The sequence below is a fragment of the Carassius carassius genome, chromosome 8 (genome assembly GCF_963082965.1).
Source record: "Carassius carassius chromosome 8, fCarCar2.1, whole genome shotgun sequence".
In the NCBI taxonomy this organism is placed as follows: Eukaryota; Metazoa; Chordata; class Actinopteri; order Cypriniformes; family Cyprinidae; genus Carassius; species Carassius carassius.
In genome coordinates this window covers 10,075,831-10,092,108 of record NC_081762.1, presented here as the reverse complement: position 1 = coordinate 10,092,108, position 16,278 = coordinate 10,075,831, and the positions used below count along the sequence as shown (strand labels likewise).

Below are 16,278 nucleotides of genomic sequence, written 5' to 3'. Positions count from 1 at the left end.
TGTTTGAGGGTGCACTCTTGTCATAAATTAATCGATTACTTTTCCTACATCATTTTGAACAAAAAACATTGGTAAAATATATATTTGGGAGTCTTAGACCTTTCCAACGATATATAGTTTGTCAAGATTAGATTAGATTTAATTGTAATATTGTGAAGTAAATCTAGGCGTCCCACAGAGGGGACGGGTGACAGTTAACAGGATATACAGTTGTGTTCAAAATTATTCAACCCCCTAGAGACTGCAGTACTTTACAAATACAAGCTTTTCTGAAGATCCAGGATATAATAAAACTTGCATCTATAACAGTTCACTGGCATATTAAAAGTGATATTGTCAATATATAATGTAATATATTTGAGTTATAAGATTTTTTAATAATACTGCTTTGTCATAATTATTCAACCCCTATTCAACATTGCTGTTTTTAAATCACTTATTTGCATGGTGGGGAATAAAACCGTCTCAAAACACAATTAAGCCTTTAGAAACTCTATTAAAAACAGAATTAGCTTGAGCTGTTACACATACAGTTTGGCCCATGCATGTATTGAAGTTGAGTAGCAAAAATGTCAACAGAGATCTCACAGAAGCTAAAGAGAATAAATATCGTAGTACTTTAGAAAGGCTAAGGCTATATGAAGATTTCCAAGACATTGAAAGTTCCTAGAGACACAGCTCTCAGCCTTATTCCTTAGCTTAAAGTGTGTTTTACCAGAAAATCTTTGAGGTTGTGGAAGAAAAAGCACAATATCATAAAATGTTTAATCAGAGCAACTGAGAAAAAACCTGCAATGTACAGCCAAAGACTTGCAAGATGACCCGATGAAAGGAGGAAAACAATTTCAATGCAGTGTGTAAGAAAAACACTAGAGAAGTATGGCCTTCATGTTGAGACATCTTGATAAATACCACTCTTGATCAAGAAGAACAAAAAGCCAACTTGAACTTGATAAAATTAATTTGTGTGGACCTGTGGAGCTCTGGAGGAATGTTTTATGGAGTGATGTGACCAAACTGGAACTTTTTGGACCCATGGATCAGCGGTATGTCTGCTGCAAAAAAAGGCAAAGCTCATAAGCAGAAGAACACCATCTCCATCCTCAAACTTGGAGGTGGATAAGTCCTGTTATGGGGTTTCTTTACTGTAGAAGGAATTGGAAATCATGACTGTATGAAGGACATCATGGATTCTTTAAAGTGTCAGGCCATATTGACAAGAATTGTGATGCCTTTGGTACAAAAACTGAAGCTGATGATCAATGGACTTTCCTGCAGGCCAGTAATACCAAAGTACACATCCAAATCTACTACTGCTTGGTTCAGGGATCAGTCAAAGAATGTACTTGAGTGACCTGTTCAGTTCAGGAAGTGGCCAAAACTGTAGTAGAGAGGTGACAGAAGCTTCTAAACACTTACAGACAGCGTGTATAGGTAATTTTAAAGAATAAAAGATTCTGAATAATTTTGAACATGAATGTTTAGAGCCAATTCGAATTTTATCATGATTCATCAATGTTCCATTCTCAGAATCACTCAAAAGTGTATTAACAAACTTTCTCTAATACTTTACTAATGCCTTTGTTAAATTGATTTCATAAAATGTTATCCTCCACAGCAAATTGTCTTGCAAGTCAAGGGGGTTGAATAATTTTGAACACAACTGTATATATGTTGCAGTATTTATATATAGCCTATCTATCTAAAATTATTTAACATTTGAAATACATATCATAATTAAAATGTTATGAATTATTATGAAACATTAAAAATACATAAAATATTAATTAAATAATTTGTAAAAAAAGTTAGTAAATTTAGCCTTAAGTTTTATAAGCTTAGTTTTTTTTTGTTTTTTTTTTTACAATAACTAAAAAAATAAATAAGCATATTGATTAAACTATTTGCGCCAAAGGAAATTATAATGTGGAAAATCATAAATTGTTATACAATTAAATGAATATCAACAGCTGATTATGTCAAAATGATGTGATTTTAATCATATTTAGTGATAAATATAATTGTTTTGAATTCTAAATTCATAATGAAATTAAATAATTCATAGGGTTGCTACATTTCCTAAAGAGTTTTAGTCATGTTTTCCCTGGACAACTCTTGAACACAGAAAAGATAGCGGAGGGAAAAGACAGAACGACTGAAACCTGACATTGTTATTATTGCACTGATTCTCTGTTAGTTTACTAATTATCAAAGCCTTCAGAATACACACATAGCTGTATTGCAATGCAAGTGTCTTCCAAATGTGCAAAGAACTGAGAGTAATCCAAATAATTTACAGTAAAATTTAATTCCAAGCTTAGATGTTTAGTAGTCAATACAGTGCTCCAGCTGCTGCATTTACTATATTACTACTGTATATAGTCAAATCACCTTTATTTATATAGCACTTTTAACAAAACAGATTGCGTCACAGCAACTGTAAAGCTTTAAATAGGAAAATAGTGTGTCAATAATGCAAAATGACAATAGTAAACACTCAAAATTCATTTAAAGGCAGTTCATCATTGAATTCAGTGATGTCATCATTCAGCTCAGTTCAGTTTATGTGCAATCATATAATAAAACCTATAACAACAGCTGCTGTATATGCCACTGTGCAGCAGCCATAGAGATAAATTATTAACCTTAGCTCTAATAAGGTTTACATATCAGGGACTAGTGGATGTAAAATAATTCATTCAATAAGGTGTCTGAGGCCACAATGTAATATGAATAGTCACAAATGAAGGAGTTAACAACATTTTTAACAACACATTTAAAGTTTGTGAAGCTCTTGCTTCAATAAAGTGACAGCAGAGGGATAATCTACCACTGAAAGCTTTAGGGGCTGAGAGAAAAATGTATGCACCCCCTCTATCTAATAAATAAATAAATTATATAAATGTTATTATTAAACAGAAAATACAAGTTAAAAAAAAACATTTTCTTTTTTATGATTGGATTTGTTTGATGTATTGTTAGAATGACCACCAAACAAAGATATTATGGGACACAGTATGATTTTTGGCAAGAAAGCATAAATCGGAGTGTAAACATGTTTTGCAAAGCTATTTTTATTAATAGATAAGTTTCATTTTCTTACTCCCGTGCCTTTGCATATTCAGAAAACGACATACTTTCACTTCAATGCAGATATGAATGAGAACATATTGTAACAGTATGCCAAAAAAAAAAAAAACTTATTTAACGCATTGCATATTTCCCAGGAATATGACGCAGAACTCTTTCCAATCGCCCACATACCTGCCCACCCAGAAACACATTGAAACTGTCAGGGAAACTTTCCAAAACAAAAGAATCACTCCTGCTAAAAACTTTTAAATTATCATGCTTTCCAGGTCCGTGTGCTACTCTGGGTTTTCTAGAATAAAAGCAACGCAACCATAGTAAGTTTATGTTTGCCTCATTTCGGCTGTGAGATTTTAAAATATTTAAATGAAGGCATAGCACAGCAAAATGTCAAAATTTATACAGTGATTGTTTAGTAACTCTAATGTGGGCATGTAATCACTGCAGTCTTTCAGCTATTTCTGTTGAAGTTAATTTGGTTAAATTAAACAGTCATTTCCGTTACTAGTCTCACTCACGGTATCTACTTTACTGCCTCTCACAGCTGGACAATGCATCTCAGTTTCTGCTCATTGTTCTTGTGTTGACACCCACAATATCCTGAATAACAGGAAGAAAAGAGTATGAGAATCGGCACCTAATGCAATGTGATTCAGCTTAGTAAGAGGAAAGCATTTTGGTAAACGATGCAGAATTCTTTAGGGGAGGACATGTAACATAAAAACTGCTGGATAACTAATATTATGATTCTGTTTCTGACCACAGGAAACAGCACCACCCTTTAACCTTTGGTCAAATTTATCCTTCACAGCAATTAAATTAAACCTTTTCTTTCTTTTTTTTTTAAACAGAATTAGGCTTTTCCTTTTCCAACATGACAATAAGGCACAATTTAACAAGTCTGGATGCAAACCAAACCTCATCTCATAACATCATTGTCTGACCTCACTGGCAGCAAATAAGTAAATGAGTGGAAAACCTTCCAGAGGTATGAAAGCTGTTAGAGCAACAATGGCAAGATTAATCCCCTTTGTTTTGAAATGACATCTTCTAGCACATCTGGGTGTGGTGTTCAGGTGTCCACATGCTTTAGGTCATTTCAATGTAGTGTTCAAAATAGTTTTAATTGGTTTTTGAAATGGTTACTGAAAAAGCTATCATTCGGTATCAGTAAGGATAAAGAAAAGGATGGGAGCTTAAGTTTTTGGGTGTGCCAATAATTGCTTATAATTTTTTTTGTGATTAAGTTTAATGATATATTATTTAACATTGTGATTTTAATGCAACCAAACCTGTTAATCACACACTTTGACATTTGTTTTGCAGACAAATATTGACACGCGTAGTTTTGGTAAGTGTTTGGGTGGAGACAGAAATAGAAGACTGCTTTTTATATTTAAAGGGGTCATTTGATCTGTAAAGTTGCAAAGACTAAAGTCTCAAATCCAAAGAGATATTCTTTATCAAAGTTAAGACTCTGCCACACCCTCCTAAAACATCTCATTTAAACACACACCCACACGTCTACGTCACTGTGTGGGAAGATTTGCATAATAACGCCTAAACGTTCATGCAAATGTAACAGGTACACAAAGAAAGGTGGTGTACCTTTTATTCACGTTGTAGTATTGTTGTTGCCGCCGGCGCCATGCCGTATAGACTCTGTTTGTTTCACTGTGAAAGCTAAACTACTTTGTTTGGCCTTCCAAAAGAAGATGATAACCGATTTAACATGCCTGGAGCTGATCTAGTCGCTGAGGAAATACATCAACTTTGCGCTGTGAACCACGGATCGGTGATGCCTCGTTTGTATGGGTTTTATTGGTTTTGTCTCGTCGTGCCGGGAGACGGCATCACGTAACATTTCCACACTTGAAGGTATTCAGCCAATCACAATGCACTGGATAGCTGGCCAATCAGAGCACACCTCGCTTTTCATAACAATGAGCTTTTAAAAGACATTACACTACACCAAATACACAACATAATGTTCTTTTTAACAACGTCATATGACCCCTTTAAAGCAAAGCTCAGAAATAATTACTGTATTGAACTGCATTATTAAATCACCAAAATACACACCCAACTTGTAAATAACCATTAATTCCACCATTTAATTACAATGTTTTGATGGTATGGTAATTTTGATGTTTCACCTTTTTCTTTTGGCTTACACTGCGTGAAATAGATGAATTTCTGGTATAAATCTGACATGGTAAATTTCAGTGAAACTTAAAAGGATAGTTCACCCAAATAGCAAAATTATGTCATTAATAACTTACCCTCATGTTGTTCCAAGCCCATAAGACCTCCTTTTTATCTTAGGAACACAGTTTAAGATATTTTAGATTTAGTCCGAGAGCTCTCAGTCCCTCCATTGAAGCTGTGTGTACGGTATACTGTCCATGTCCAGAAACGTAAGAAAAACATCATCAAAGTAGTCCATGTGACATCAGAGGGTCAGTTAGAATTTTTTGAAGCATCGAAAATACATTTTGGTCCAAAAATAGCATTTATTAAGAGACACAGGGTGTGAACTACTTGAAATGGATGATCAGGGAAAAATCAGTATTAAAAAAAGAATGTAGCTTCTAAAGGGGAGTACTGAACAGATATGATCTTTAAACAAAACAAGAAAAATGTATTAATCATCCTGTTCAAAATGTACACCTCCAACTCTTACATTGTGTTTCCTTCTGGAGCAACAGTGAATAATGTTTTCACATTTTATAATAGTTGTGTATGAGTCCTTCATTTTTCCTCAGAGTGAAAAAATAGATCTAAAAATGATTAGTCATTGTCGGAGAGGGGCCAAATATGCAGAAGTTGCTGGAACAACAAAGAATTTGCAGGATTGGGGGGGTTTTCTGAAGGCAGTTGAACTGCTCTGGACTCTCCCAAAACTATCCCAAAACAAAAACGGTGTATTTAAACTTTTGACAATTTTTATAAATTATACATTTTTATTTTTATAAAATCGGTAAATGTAAATATCTATTATGTATAATTGCTCATTCATGACGGTACTAAATAAAAATAGAATACATTATGATCCCTCTTATTTTGTTAAAATGATCACATATTCTGCTAGGGCATGCACAGAGGGGCAAACTCAGTCCTGGAGGGCTACTGTCCTGCAGAGTTTTGCTCCAACCCTAAATAAACAGACCTGAAGCTTATCCAGGTCTTCAGGATTACTATAAGGCTAGTAGGAGCAGAGTTGGAGCAGAAATCTGCAGAGCAGTGGCCCTCCAGGAATAAGTTTGCTCATCTCTGTGCTGGCGTATGTAAACTTACGAGCATAACAGTATTTTCTGAAAGTAAGAATTAAATGAAAACTGTGAATTACTGTCTGACTGAGAGAGCAGTAATCACTGTCCTGGCTCGAGTATCCATGGCAAGTGTATTAATTATTGTGTTTGTCTATCAGTTAGTATATTTTTTTATTGTTTCTTTTCAAAATGATTATATTTTTAATCAGTTTAATGATTTACTTGAAGTGCCTGTGTTTGCTAAATATTTAAAATATTTTTCTCCATCTAAATGATGTTGCAGTCACGCTGAGTTTGTTTTATAATGTTTACAGTCCTGTTAAATGTTTGCTGTCTTGTATTTGCTGAAAAATAAAACATTTATTATTGTTGATGCCTTGCTGTGTTTGTGGCTTTGTTGGTAGTTTTTATTAGCGCATATGACGCATTTTTGTATAGAAGACCCGTAGCATTTAAAACATATTAAGTATACAGTGATTTTTCACTATGGACAAACAGTCCGTTTCTGACAGTGTCCAGAAATCAGAAACGCCAGAGGACATAGACGGAAACTGCCGGAAACGTTCCATTTACGGGTTTGTGCGCTGACGTGAACAATCCAGAAACGCAACTTTTCATGCAGTGTTGGTCTGGTATTTTGGTTTCTTAATTTTATATGGAAATTACTGGGAGTTTCTTAAGAAATATCCTTTCATTAAGCGCATTGTGTGTGTGTGTGTGTGTGTGTGTGTGTATAGCTTGAGGGAGTTTGTAACCAATCCAGTACAAAACCTGTCAAAGCAGGTTACCCTTCTTACCCTAAAGCAAATGTCCCAAAGTTAATGTATTTAAAGCATTACATAAATTATGTTTAGACTTATTCAAGACTTATTCATACTTCATTTGGTTTTAATGCTGAGGGTTGACATTAAAGCCATTCTCAGGTGTTTGTTGCTTTTTCAGTGACACTTGATGTGACTAACCAAGGAGTTGACAAAAAGTTAAACTGACACTGTACAGCAGATATTTAATGTTTATTTACAACAGGATTTTAACATTTCATCTCGTAAATACCATACTCAGATCATGCATTCAATATCAGAACAGTTTCAAATATACCTTTTAAGTGCCTCAAAAAGCTTACTTTAAAAAAAGGTTTTGCTGAGTGTAACTGCTCATATTGCATCATTATAATCATGTTAGTAGAACATAAAAAGCAGAAGATAGGAAAATATAACTAAAATTGAAATATGATTTACAGTACAGTGAAAAAACATCATCAAATTGGAGAGACTGAAGCAGATTTCTTTTTGTGCCATTGAAATTCAGTTGAAGTTTCCATTTTATGACTACAGTTTTAGATATGGCATTATTTGCTCAATTACAGAGAACCTTGCTCTTGTAAACATCCACATTCAGTTCAGAGATCAATGTTAAATTACTTGCAATGCTTGTCAGTAGGCCTACAACATTACACCAACACACAGCTGTATTGCAATTGATATACAAAGTGAATTTACTGTGTTTACACACCAGTTTCTAGTACTACACTAAAACACAGATTTAGTGTTCAAACTGACCAGTAAGGGGGGATATCCGTTGAGCAGTCTGATTTCTTCTATACACAATTAGCGTTTTTAATTCTACTTAACCAAATAAATCTAACAATTCATAAGCAAAGCTGAAAATGGAGCATAAATAAAGGTAGTGGAACATGTATGTTGGTTGAAAGATCACACTGACTGTGAATCTTTTAAAAGGAGGACTCCATTCCATACGCTCTTAACGCACAGGTGGCGCTCAAGAGGCAGTGAAAGACAGGGAGCTATTTAGTGAATTAAAACAAAGCAAATTATCATAACAAATTGTGACTTGAATTTAAAGAGGTAGTCGGGGCATATTCTGTAGTAGACAGAAAGAGACACTTCTTGATAAAAAATAAGACAAATTATTTATAATATTAAGTGGCTTTCATTTGACAACTACACAGTGCATGAATTATTTATTTTTTTATTGAAATTATTGGCCAGGTTTGTTATTATTTAAACAGGTACTGTAACAGAGAAGGGAGTCTCCCACATGATAACGGCTGTTTTTATGCAACAATAAACAAAACATCTTATATTGTTACAATCTATATAATCTGCATATAATCTGTTTCATTGTCATGTTTAGAGTGATTTTGTGGCCAATTCTGCAAGGTTCTGTAGTTATTAAGATGGCTGTAGGAGGCGATTCCATTTCACTTTATCTAGTAAGACTGCATAGTTCAAGGTTTATTGTTTCTAATTGTTTACTAGTTTCCAATAATGAGAAGAGAATGGATTTCTCAAGAACGATACCTATGACAGTGCTGCCAAGATGTGTAATGTTTTGTTTACTGACATGCTCCCAATCATATATGTCCAAATGGACTTTATTCCGCTCTGCAGATAGAAACAGCACCCCGCCCCACACCCCCCTTCTTTTTTTACCATGCTGGCTTAGAATGTTGCTTTAAAATACAACCAAATGTGTACAGATACCCTAGGGACCTTTACATATACACATAAAAATATTTAACAAATAACTTTTACATCTCATTTAAAGCAATACCATATCCTCTCTAAGAAATCTAAACATTCTTGAAACTTCAGTATTATTCATGTGCCAGTTTACAAGGTACATGGGAAAAACACAGGGTAATAAAAAAGAGAGGCTGTAAGTATTTAACACTGTTAATAATTGAAAAGACTGAATATAAAAAAAGAATATATATATATATATATATGAAAATGATTCTGCCATGAATGCTGTGCAGAATAAATGATTTATGATGTAATTTTATACTGTCATGTTAAATTGAAAAGGAAAGTGAGAGAAAAAAAACATCTGTATATTTAACTAAATATATAAAAATGAAATAGAATATTAAAGCCAGTCTTATATAGCATTATTATTCCCATCATTAAAAAAAGCCCATTAGCGATATCATGCAGAGCAGGATAAATGTCCTTTTGTGTACTTAAATTAAGCAACTAATGAGGGCTGACTTTGTGATAAAGTGAAGATTCTCTTTTCATCGGAGCAACAGTTCCTGCCTGATGCTAAAGCTAGAAGGGCTTGCTTTAGCTCATCCATTTGGAGTCCGCCATGTGCCCCTGAATCATAACGACGGCCATAGCTAGTAGGGCTGTAAGATGAGGAAAAACCCATGGAGAAACCTGAGCCTGTAGCATCAAAACTTCCCCTTCTAGAGCCTGATCTTGAACCAGTTCTGGATCCAGACCTCGACCCTGAAGTTGATCCAGAGCCACTGATGCTGTATGGGCTGTAAAGACCTTTACTTGACTGAGAGGACGCTTCTAGCAACCTCAGGCCAGATCCTTCCTCGATCATGCTTCTGTCCATGGCATCCTTGTATGAGATCTTGAGTTTTGTTTTGGGGCAGGTGAGGTATTTTGAATATCCACTCACATCTCTCAGTTTCTGTGCAGTGCGTGCATCTAGAGTACCCTTCTTGACAGCATCATCCAACGATACTCTTCCTGAAACATCCGGTTCAATTAAACCACCTGTTAGGTATTGGACTTCAAGGAAGCGTTGGCCAGCTTCATAGTACAGCCAACCCTTCTTTAAAGCTTGAGCAGCAGACATTTTGGATTTGGTTCTTGGATCTTCAAATCCCTGAAAAGCTTTCTGAGCAAGGTTGATACGATCAACCATGATCTTGTCCACCAACCCTTTGTTCATTGCATCAGGAACAGAGAATTTCTCTCCAGTGTTTGGGTCAATAATTCCCCCTGTGCATGCTTGTGCTTCTAGTAGTCTTTGACCAGTGATATTGTCAACTAGATTCCGATGCATAGCCTCCGTAACTGACACCTTTTCTAAAGTATCTGTATCTAAAATTCCAGCCACTGGTCCAGTTTCCTCGGTTGGATCAGTCCAGGTTGTGGCTGGCGTCTTTATGGATGGAATTGGGCTCATGGGAAAGGATGAGCTGGATCCAAAGGAAGATGATCGAGATCTGAAGCCACTCATATTACCAGAGAGCATGTCTGCAAATTCAGTGATGGAAAGGGTACCAGCACGGTACTGGTCCAAAGATGACTTGTCTATGAGGCCTTTGGAGATTGCATCATCAATGTCATACTGCCGTCCAGATCTTCTGTCAATGATCATAGACTTAACAATGCCATCTGATGATGAGGTTGTAATTTCTTCCCATTCACATTCTTGCTCTGCAAGCTCAATGTATGTTTGATGGTCAATGAGTCCTTTGCGGTATGCCTCATACACAGACATTTCTTTTCCCGTTTCTGGATCTACGATGACAACTCTACGTTTGCGGACAGAAGACTTGGAGGATGTCTTCCTTTCTCTTTTCTTTTCTTTCAGCAGTAAAAGTGACAGTCCAGTTTCAGGGTCTGTCATGCAGCGCTCCATTAGCTGGAGATAGGTCAAATTCTCTTCTGTGTTTGGATCGAAGAACCCCTTTGTGTCATCAGAGGGATCAGTGAGAATACCATTCATCTCTTCATCAAAGAGACCCCGTTTGTAGGCCATTTCAACAGGCAGTCGATGACTCTCTTCAGGATCAATGATTCCACCAGTGGCTATCTGAGCCTCAAGCAGACGAATACCATGATCTTTCAGAATAAGACCTTTCTTCATAGCCTGGAACAGGGACATCACCTTGCCAGAGTATGGATCTTTGTAGCCAGTCACAGCTCGTTCAGCAGAGAGGAGCTTATCTTTAAATTCTGGTCCCACGACACCCGTTTTTACAGCTTCATTGACATTCATTTTGAGATTTTTGATGGGATCAATCACATACCCAGTAGCTGCCTGAGCCTCCAGAAGTTCAAAGGCAGTGCCTGGTCTGATCATGTTCTTCTTCATGGCTTGGTAGACTGACAGTCGATCTTTGGTAGCCTCTACATACACACCTGCAATAGAGCTGATGCCTTCAAGATATTTCTTCAGGTCTTTAGTAAGGTCCTCCACAGAAATGGTACCCTCCATGAGAGCTGTGTAGGTTTTCTGATCAATAATTTGAGAGCGTAACAACTCATCTGGAGTGATCTGCTTTCTAAGGCCCTTAAATAGAAGTCTCTTGTCTGCCAGAGACAGCAATAGTAAACCACTGTCTTTATCAGCCTTGCATCTTTTAAGAAGTAGTGCATACGATAGCTTTTCATCTGTTGTAGGATCCGTAAACTGTTTGACATCTCCACTTGGATCAGCTATCTTGTCACTGGTCTCTTTGTTTATGTAACCACGTTGCATGGCAACATCAATTGGGAGGCGGAAATAGTACTCTGGATCCACGAGGCCACCTGTTGCTAACTGGGCCTCCAAAAGCTTCATGGCATAATCCTCAGGAATGAGATCCTTTTTCATGGCTTGGAACAAAGAAATCACTTTACTGCTATAGGGATCCTTGTAACCTGTGACTGCTCTTTCAGCAGACAAGAGTTTGTCATGGATCTCTGGGCCAACAAGACCCTTCCGGACGGCCTCATCAACTGTCAACAATTCATCTTTCACTGGGTCAGTGATGAATCCTGTTGCTGCTTGTGCTTCCAACAGATCTATGCCAATGTCAGGTTTTATGAGACCTCTCTTCATGGCTTGGTAGATGCTAACCTTAACATAGTTATCTGAGAGTATTCCAGCAATACTACCTGTACCAAAAAGATACTGCTTCACACTTGGCGTTTCCATAACCTCCCGAATTGTTTTCTTGCCTTGTTTGAGCAGGTTGTGTGTTTCTAGATCTATGATGCGAGCTCTGTAAAGTTCATCAATAGTAACCCGGCGTCTGATGACATCACAAGACATACTTTGCTCAGTCCTGATGATCTCTCTTTGTTCAATAATTTCAATTACAATAATGATCATTCTCTCTTTTGTGATTTTGCCGGAGCGGTACTGTTCAATAAGTCTTTGTCTTTCCTCTTCTGGAAGCAAATCTGATTTCATGACTTCCCATAAAGTCACTTGTTTCCCTGCAAAACTCTCATGTGGTATGTCAATTTGAGTGTTAGCTAAGTCCATCTGTGCTTGGTCCTCAGTGTAAACATAGGATTTCTCAGCTATCTCTGGAGTCTGGGCTTTAGAAAGTGGCAACAAGACAATTCCAAACTCTGGATCGGTCATGCACCTCTCCTTCAATTGTTTGTATGTGACATTCTCATCTTTGTTAGGGTCAGTAAAACCTTTGATGTCATCTGTGGGGTCTTTAAAAGATTTGGCTAATTGCTTGCTTAAGTAGCCACGCTGAATGGCTATATCACTGGGAAGTCGGTGGTTATTTACTGGATCAATTATCCCTCCAGTGGCCTGCTGAGCCTCTAGAAGAGGTATGGCATGTTCTCTTAGAACAAGCTGTTTTTGCATTGCTTGAAGAAGAGAGATCTTATTACCAGTGTATGGATCTTTGTAACCAGTAACAGCTTTCTCTGCGGATAGCAGTTTCTCATGAAGCTCTGGACCAACAATGCCAGCCTTAACAGCATCATCCACTGTAAATTTCTCATTCCTGATGGGATCAACAATGTTGCCAGTAGCTGCTTGGGCTTCTAGCAGGGACAGACCTGTGTTTGGTGTCAGTAGTTTCTGCTTTACAGCTTGGTAAATGCTGATTTTTTCCTTGTTTTTTTCTAAAAATACCCCAGCAATACAATCAGAATCTTGCAAGTAGCGTTTGATTGAGTCAGTAACTTCTGCGGGTTTCTTTTTGCCTTGTTGGATTTTATCATAGGTGTCTTTGTCAATGATTTTAGATTCAAGCAAGGAACTGGCTGGTACAGGACCCCTGAAACCTTCAAAGTTGTCCTGTCTCGTCTTTTCTTTTTCATCCACTGTAGTAATCACAATCTTGATCAGTTTTTCAATAGTGATTTTTCCTGTTCTATACTGCCGAATAAATTCAATCCTTTGTTCTTCTGTGAAATATTCAGAGTTGATAATTTCCCAAATGGTGATTATTCTTCCTTTAAAAAGTCCACTGTGTAACTCAACCGTAGTATGGCTCAAGGTCTCTTTAGTTTGTGCATCAGAAACTGGTTCCATTTCCTTTGACTTGATCGCCTTTTCTGATAGTGGCAGCAATGGGAGACCTGTCTGCTTATCAGTGATGCATCTTTTCAGCAGCTCAGCATAAGTGACATGTTCTTGTGTGTTGGGGTCAACAAATACTGTATTTGTGTCTGATGGGCTGCTTAAGTTTTGGTTCATCTCCTCATTTAGGTAACCACGTTTATATGCAGTATCTGGAGTGATACGGTAACTTTTCTCTGGGTCAATGATACCTCCAGTTGCAAGCTGAGCTTCTAGCAGACGGACACCTTGGTCTTTCTTAATGAGTTCTTTTTGCATTGCCTCAAACAGGGATACAGTTTTTCCAGTATATGGATCTTTGAAACCACAAACAGCTCTTTCTGCAGACAACAATTTCTCATGTAGCTCTGGGCCAACAACACCACTTTTGACTGCTTCATCTACTGTGAGCTTTTGGTTTTTCACTGGATCAATTATGAAGCCAGTTCCGGCTTGGGCCTCCAGAAGGTTTAGTGCAGGCTCTGGTCCAAGTAAGTCCTTCTTCATGGCTTCATAGAAAGACATCTTTTCAGAAGTTGACTCAATCTGCACCCCAGCAATACTGTGTGTGCCCTTTAGGGCTTTCTTGACAGGTTCAAGCTCAGACACCTCTTTAAGAGTAGCTTTTCCATTGTGCAATTTGTTGAATAAATCTTTATTAATAACTTTTGCTTCCAGAAGTTCAGATGCTGGCACTGATGATCTCAAACCATCAAACACAGGTTCCTTCTTGTTCTCCTTGTCCTCTACAACAGTTATTACAATTCGAATTATTTTTTCAACTGTAATTTTGCCTGTCTTGTATTGACGGATAAGATCCTTTCTCTGATCTTCAGTGAAGTACTCAGAGTTTATGACCTCCCAGATGGTGACAGTCTTTCCTTTAAATCTTCCAAATGGAACTGTTAAGTTAGCCTTGCTAAATACATCTTTAGTTTCCTCATCGGTATAAGTTCTTTCAATTTGGGCTGCTTGTTCTGTGATTGGTAGTAATGGAATGCCCGTCTCAGGATCTGGTTTGCATCGGTTCAGTAACTCACCGTAAGTGAGGCTTTCCTGAGTGTTGGGGTCAATGAATGCTTTTTTGTCAGTAGGAGCACTGGAAAGAACTTTACTTAGGTCTTCATCTAGTTGACCTTGTGTGCATGCCATCTGGACAGGTACACGGTGGCTATTGACAGGATCAATTATCCCACCAGTTGCATACTGAGAGTCAAGAAGTTTAGAGGCCTGGTCCTCTGCGATTAAACCTTTTTTCATTGCTTCAAATAGTGAGATTGTATCTCCAGTGAACGGATCTTTGAATCCTGTGGCAGCCCGTTCAGCAGATAACAACTTGGTGTGCAACTCAGGTCCAATCAAGGTATCCTTCACAGCTTCACTGACGGAGAGTCTTCTGTTCTTAATGGGGTCAATTATATAACCATTTGCAGCTTGGACTTCTAGAAGCATCATAGCTGTGCTTTGTGGAATCTTCTTGTCCTTCAAAGCTTGATAGATACTCATTTTCTGGTTGGGTTCAACTATCACACCGCCGATGCAGTCTTTACCTTTTAGGCACATTTTGACCTTGTCATTCTTAGAAAGTTCTAGCACAGTTGTTTTGCCTTTCTTAAGCTTGTCAAATTCTTTTTTGCTGAGCACACCAATCTCATGAAGTCTGCTTGCAGGCACTTTGTCTCTGATTCCATTAAATGCCAGGGGTAAATCTTTCTTCACACCATCCAATTCTGTAGAGCCATTTAGGACCTTCTTTGTTGTTTCTACCATGGTCATTTGAACTAACTCTTCGTCAGGGACATTGTCAGTTTGGATTTCAGTCTCCTTGGTGTGGGATGGCTTCTGTGAACTCTGAAGCTGCTGGAGTTTCTCTCGCAAGTTCTTGTTTTCTTCTGCCAGAAGTTTCTCTTGTTCAATTCTTTTCTTTTCAAGTTCTTGCATTTCTTTTTGCTTGGAATGCATCTCTTCCTCAGCATCCTTTTGCTTTTTGATAGCAGCATCCATGGCAGACTGCAGTTTCTTTTTCTCCTCCTCCATTTCCTTCTTCTGACTCTCCTGTTCATCTTTGAGTGCTTCAGCCTTCTTAACTTCGTCTTCAAATAGTTTCTCCAGCTTCTTTTTCTCTGCCTCGACAGATTTCTCTTTCCTCAGCAGTGTTTCTTTTTCTGCTAAGAATGTTTGCTGGAGGATAGTCTTTTCCTGCTGTAACTGTTCTTGTTGTACATTGGCCATCTGTGATAAAACATATAAAACAATAATTATTTCAATGTAAAACACTGTAACCACAGAATCCAATTAATACAGTACACTATATAAATGACAACTTTACTGCATACTACAATGGATATTAATTAAAAGGTAGACTAATATCTAACAAATGAACTACATTTAGTTAATTGAATAAATAAGTAAATTATGTAAATTTTAGAAAAATTACAACCCATTATACTGTCCACATTATAGTGTTATAGTTCCCCGGGCCCGCAGCATAAATGGCTTCCCACTACTCTGGGTGTGTGTTCACAGTGTGTGTGTGTGTTCACTGATATGTGTGTGCACTTTGGATGGGTTAAATGCAGAGCACGAGCATGATTCTGAGTATGGGTCGCCATACTTGCTTTATGTCACATTACTTTCACTTTCACTTTCCAACTTACAGACACTAGATATTAATAACAAAGAAACAGTGATACCAATAACTTGCAGATATGGGCTGTACGACATAACTGTATACTAAATAAATGCATTTATTAATTCAGTAATTATTTATACTGTATCATGGACACTGTAATGTTAAAAGGGACCAGAGCATTTTTGTTCATGACAATTGCAGGTTTTTTTTACTACTGTA

At 37.2% G+C, this 16,278-nt stretch overlaps 1 protein-coding gene across 7 annotated transcripts in view; it reads right to left on the bottom strand.

The window, feature by feature from the left end:
- Positions 1-7,358: 7,358 nt before the first annotated feature.
- The window catches only part of pleca (plectin a), a 102,735-nt gene continuing 93,815 nt past the window's right edge, over positions 7,359-16,278 (bottom strand). For all 7 annotated transcript variants that reach the window (XM_059556045.1, XM_059556046.1, XM_059556047.1 and 4 more), the window contains one exon: positions 7,359-15,659. In XM_059556045.1, coding sequence (XP_059412028.1) covers positions 9,351-15,659 — 6,309 coding nt within the window. In that variant the 3' untranslated portion in view covers positions 7,359-9,350. The remainder of the gene's footprint in view (positions 15,660-16,278) is intronic.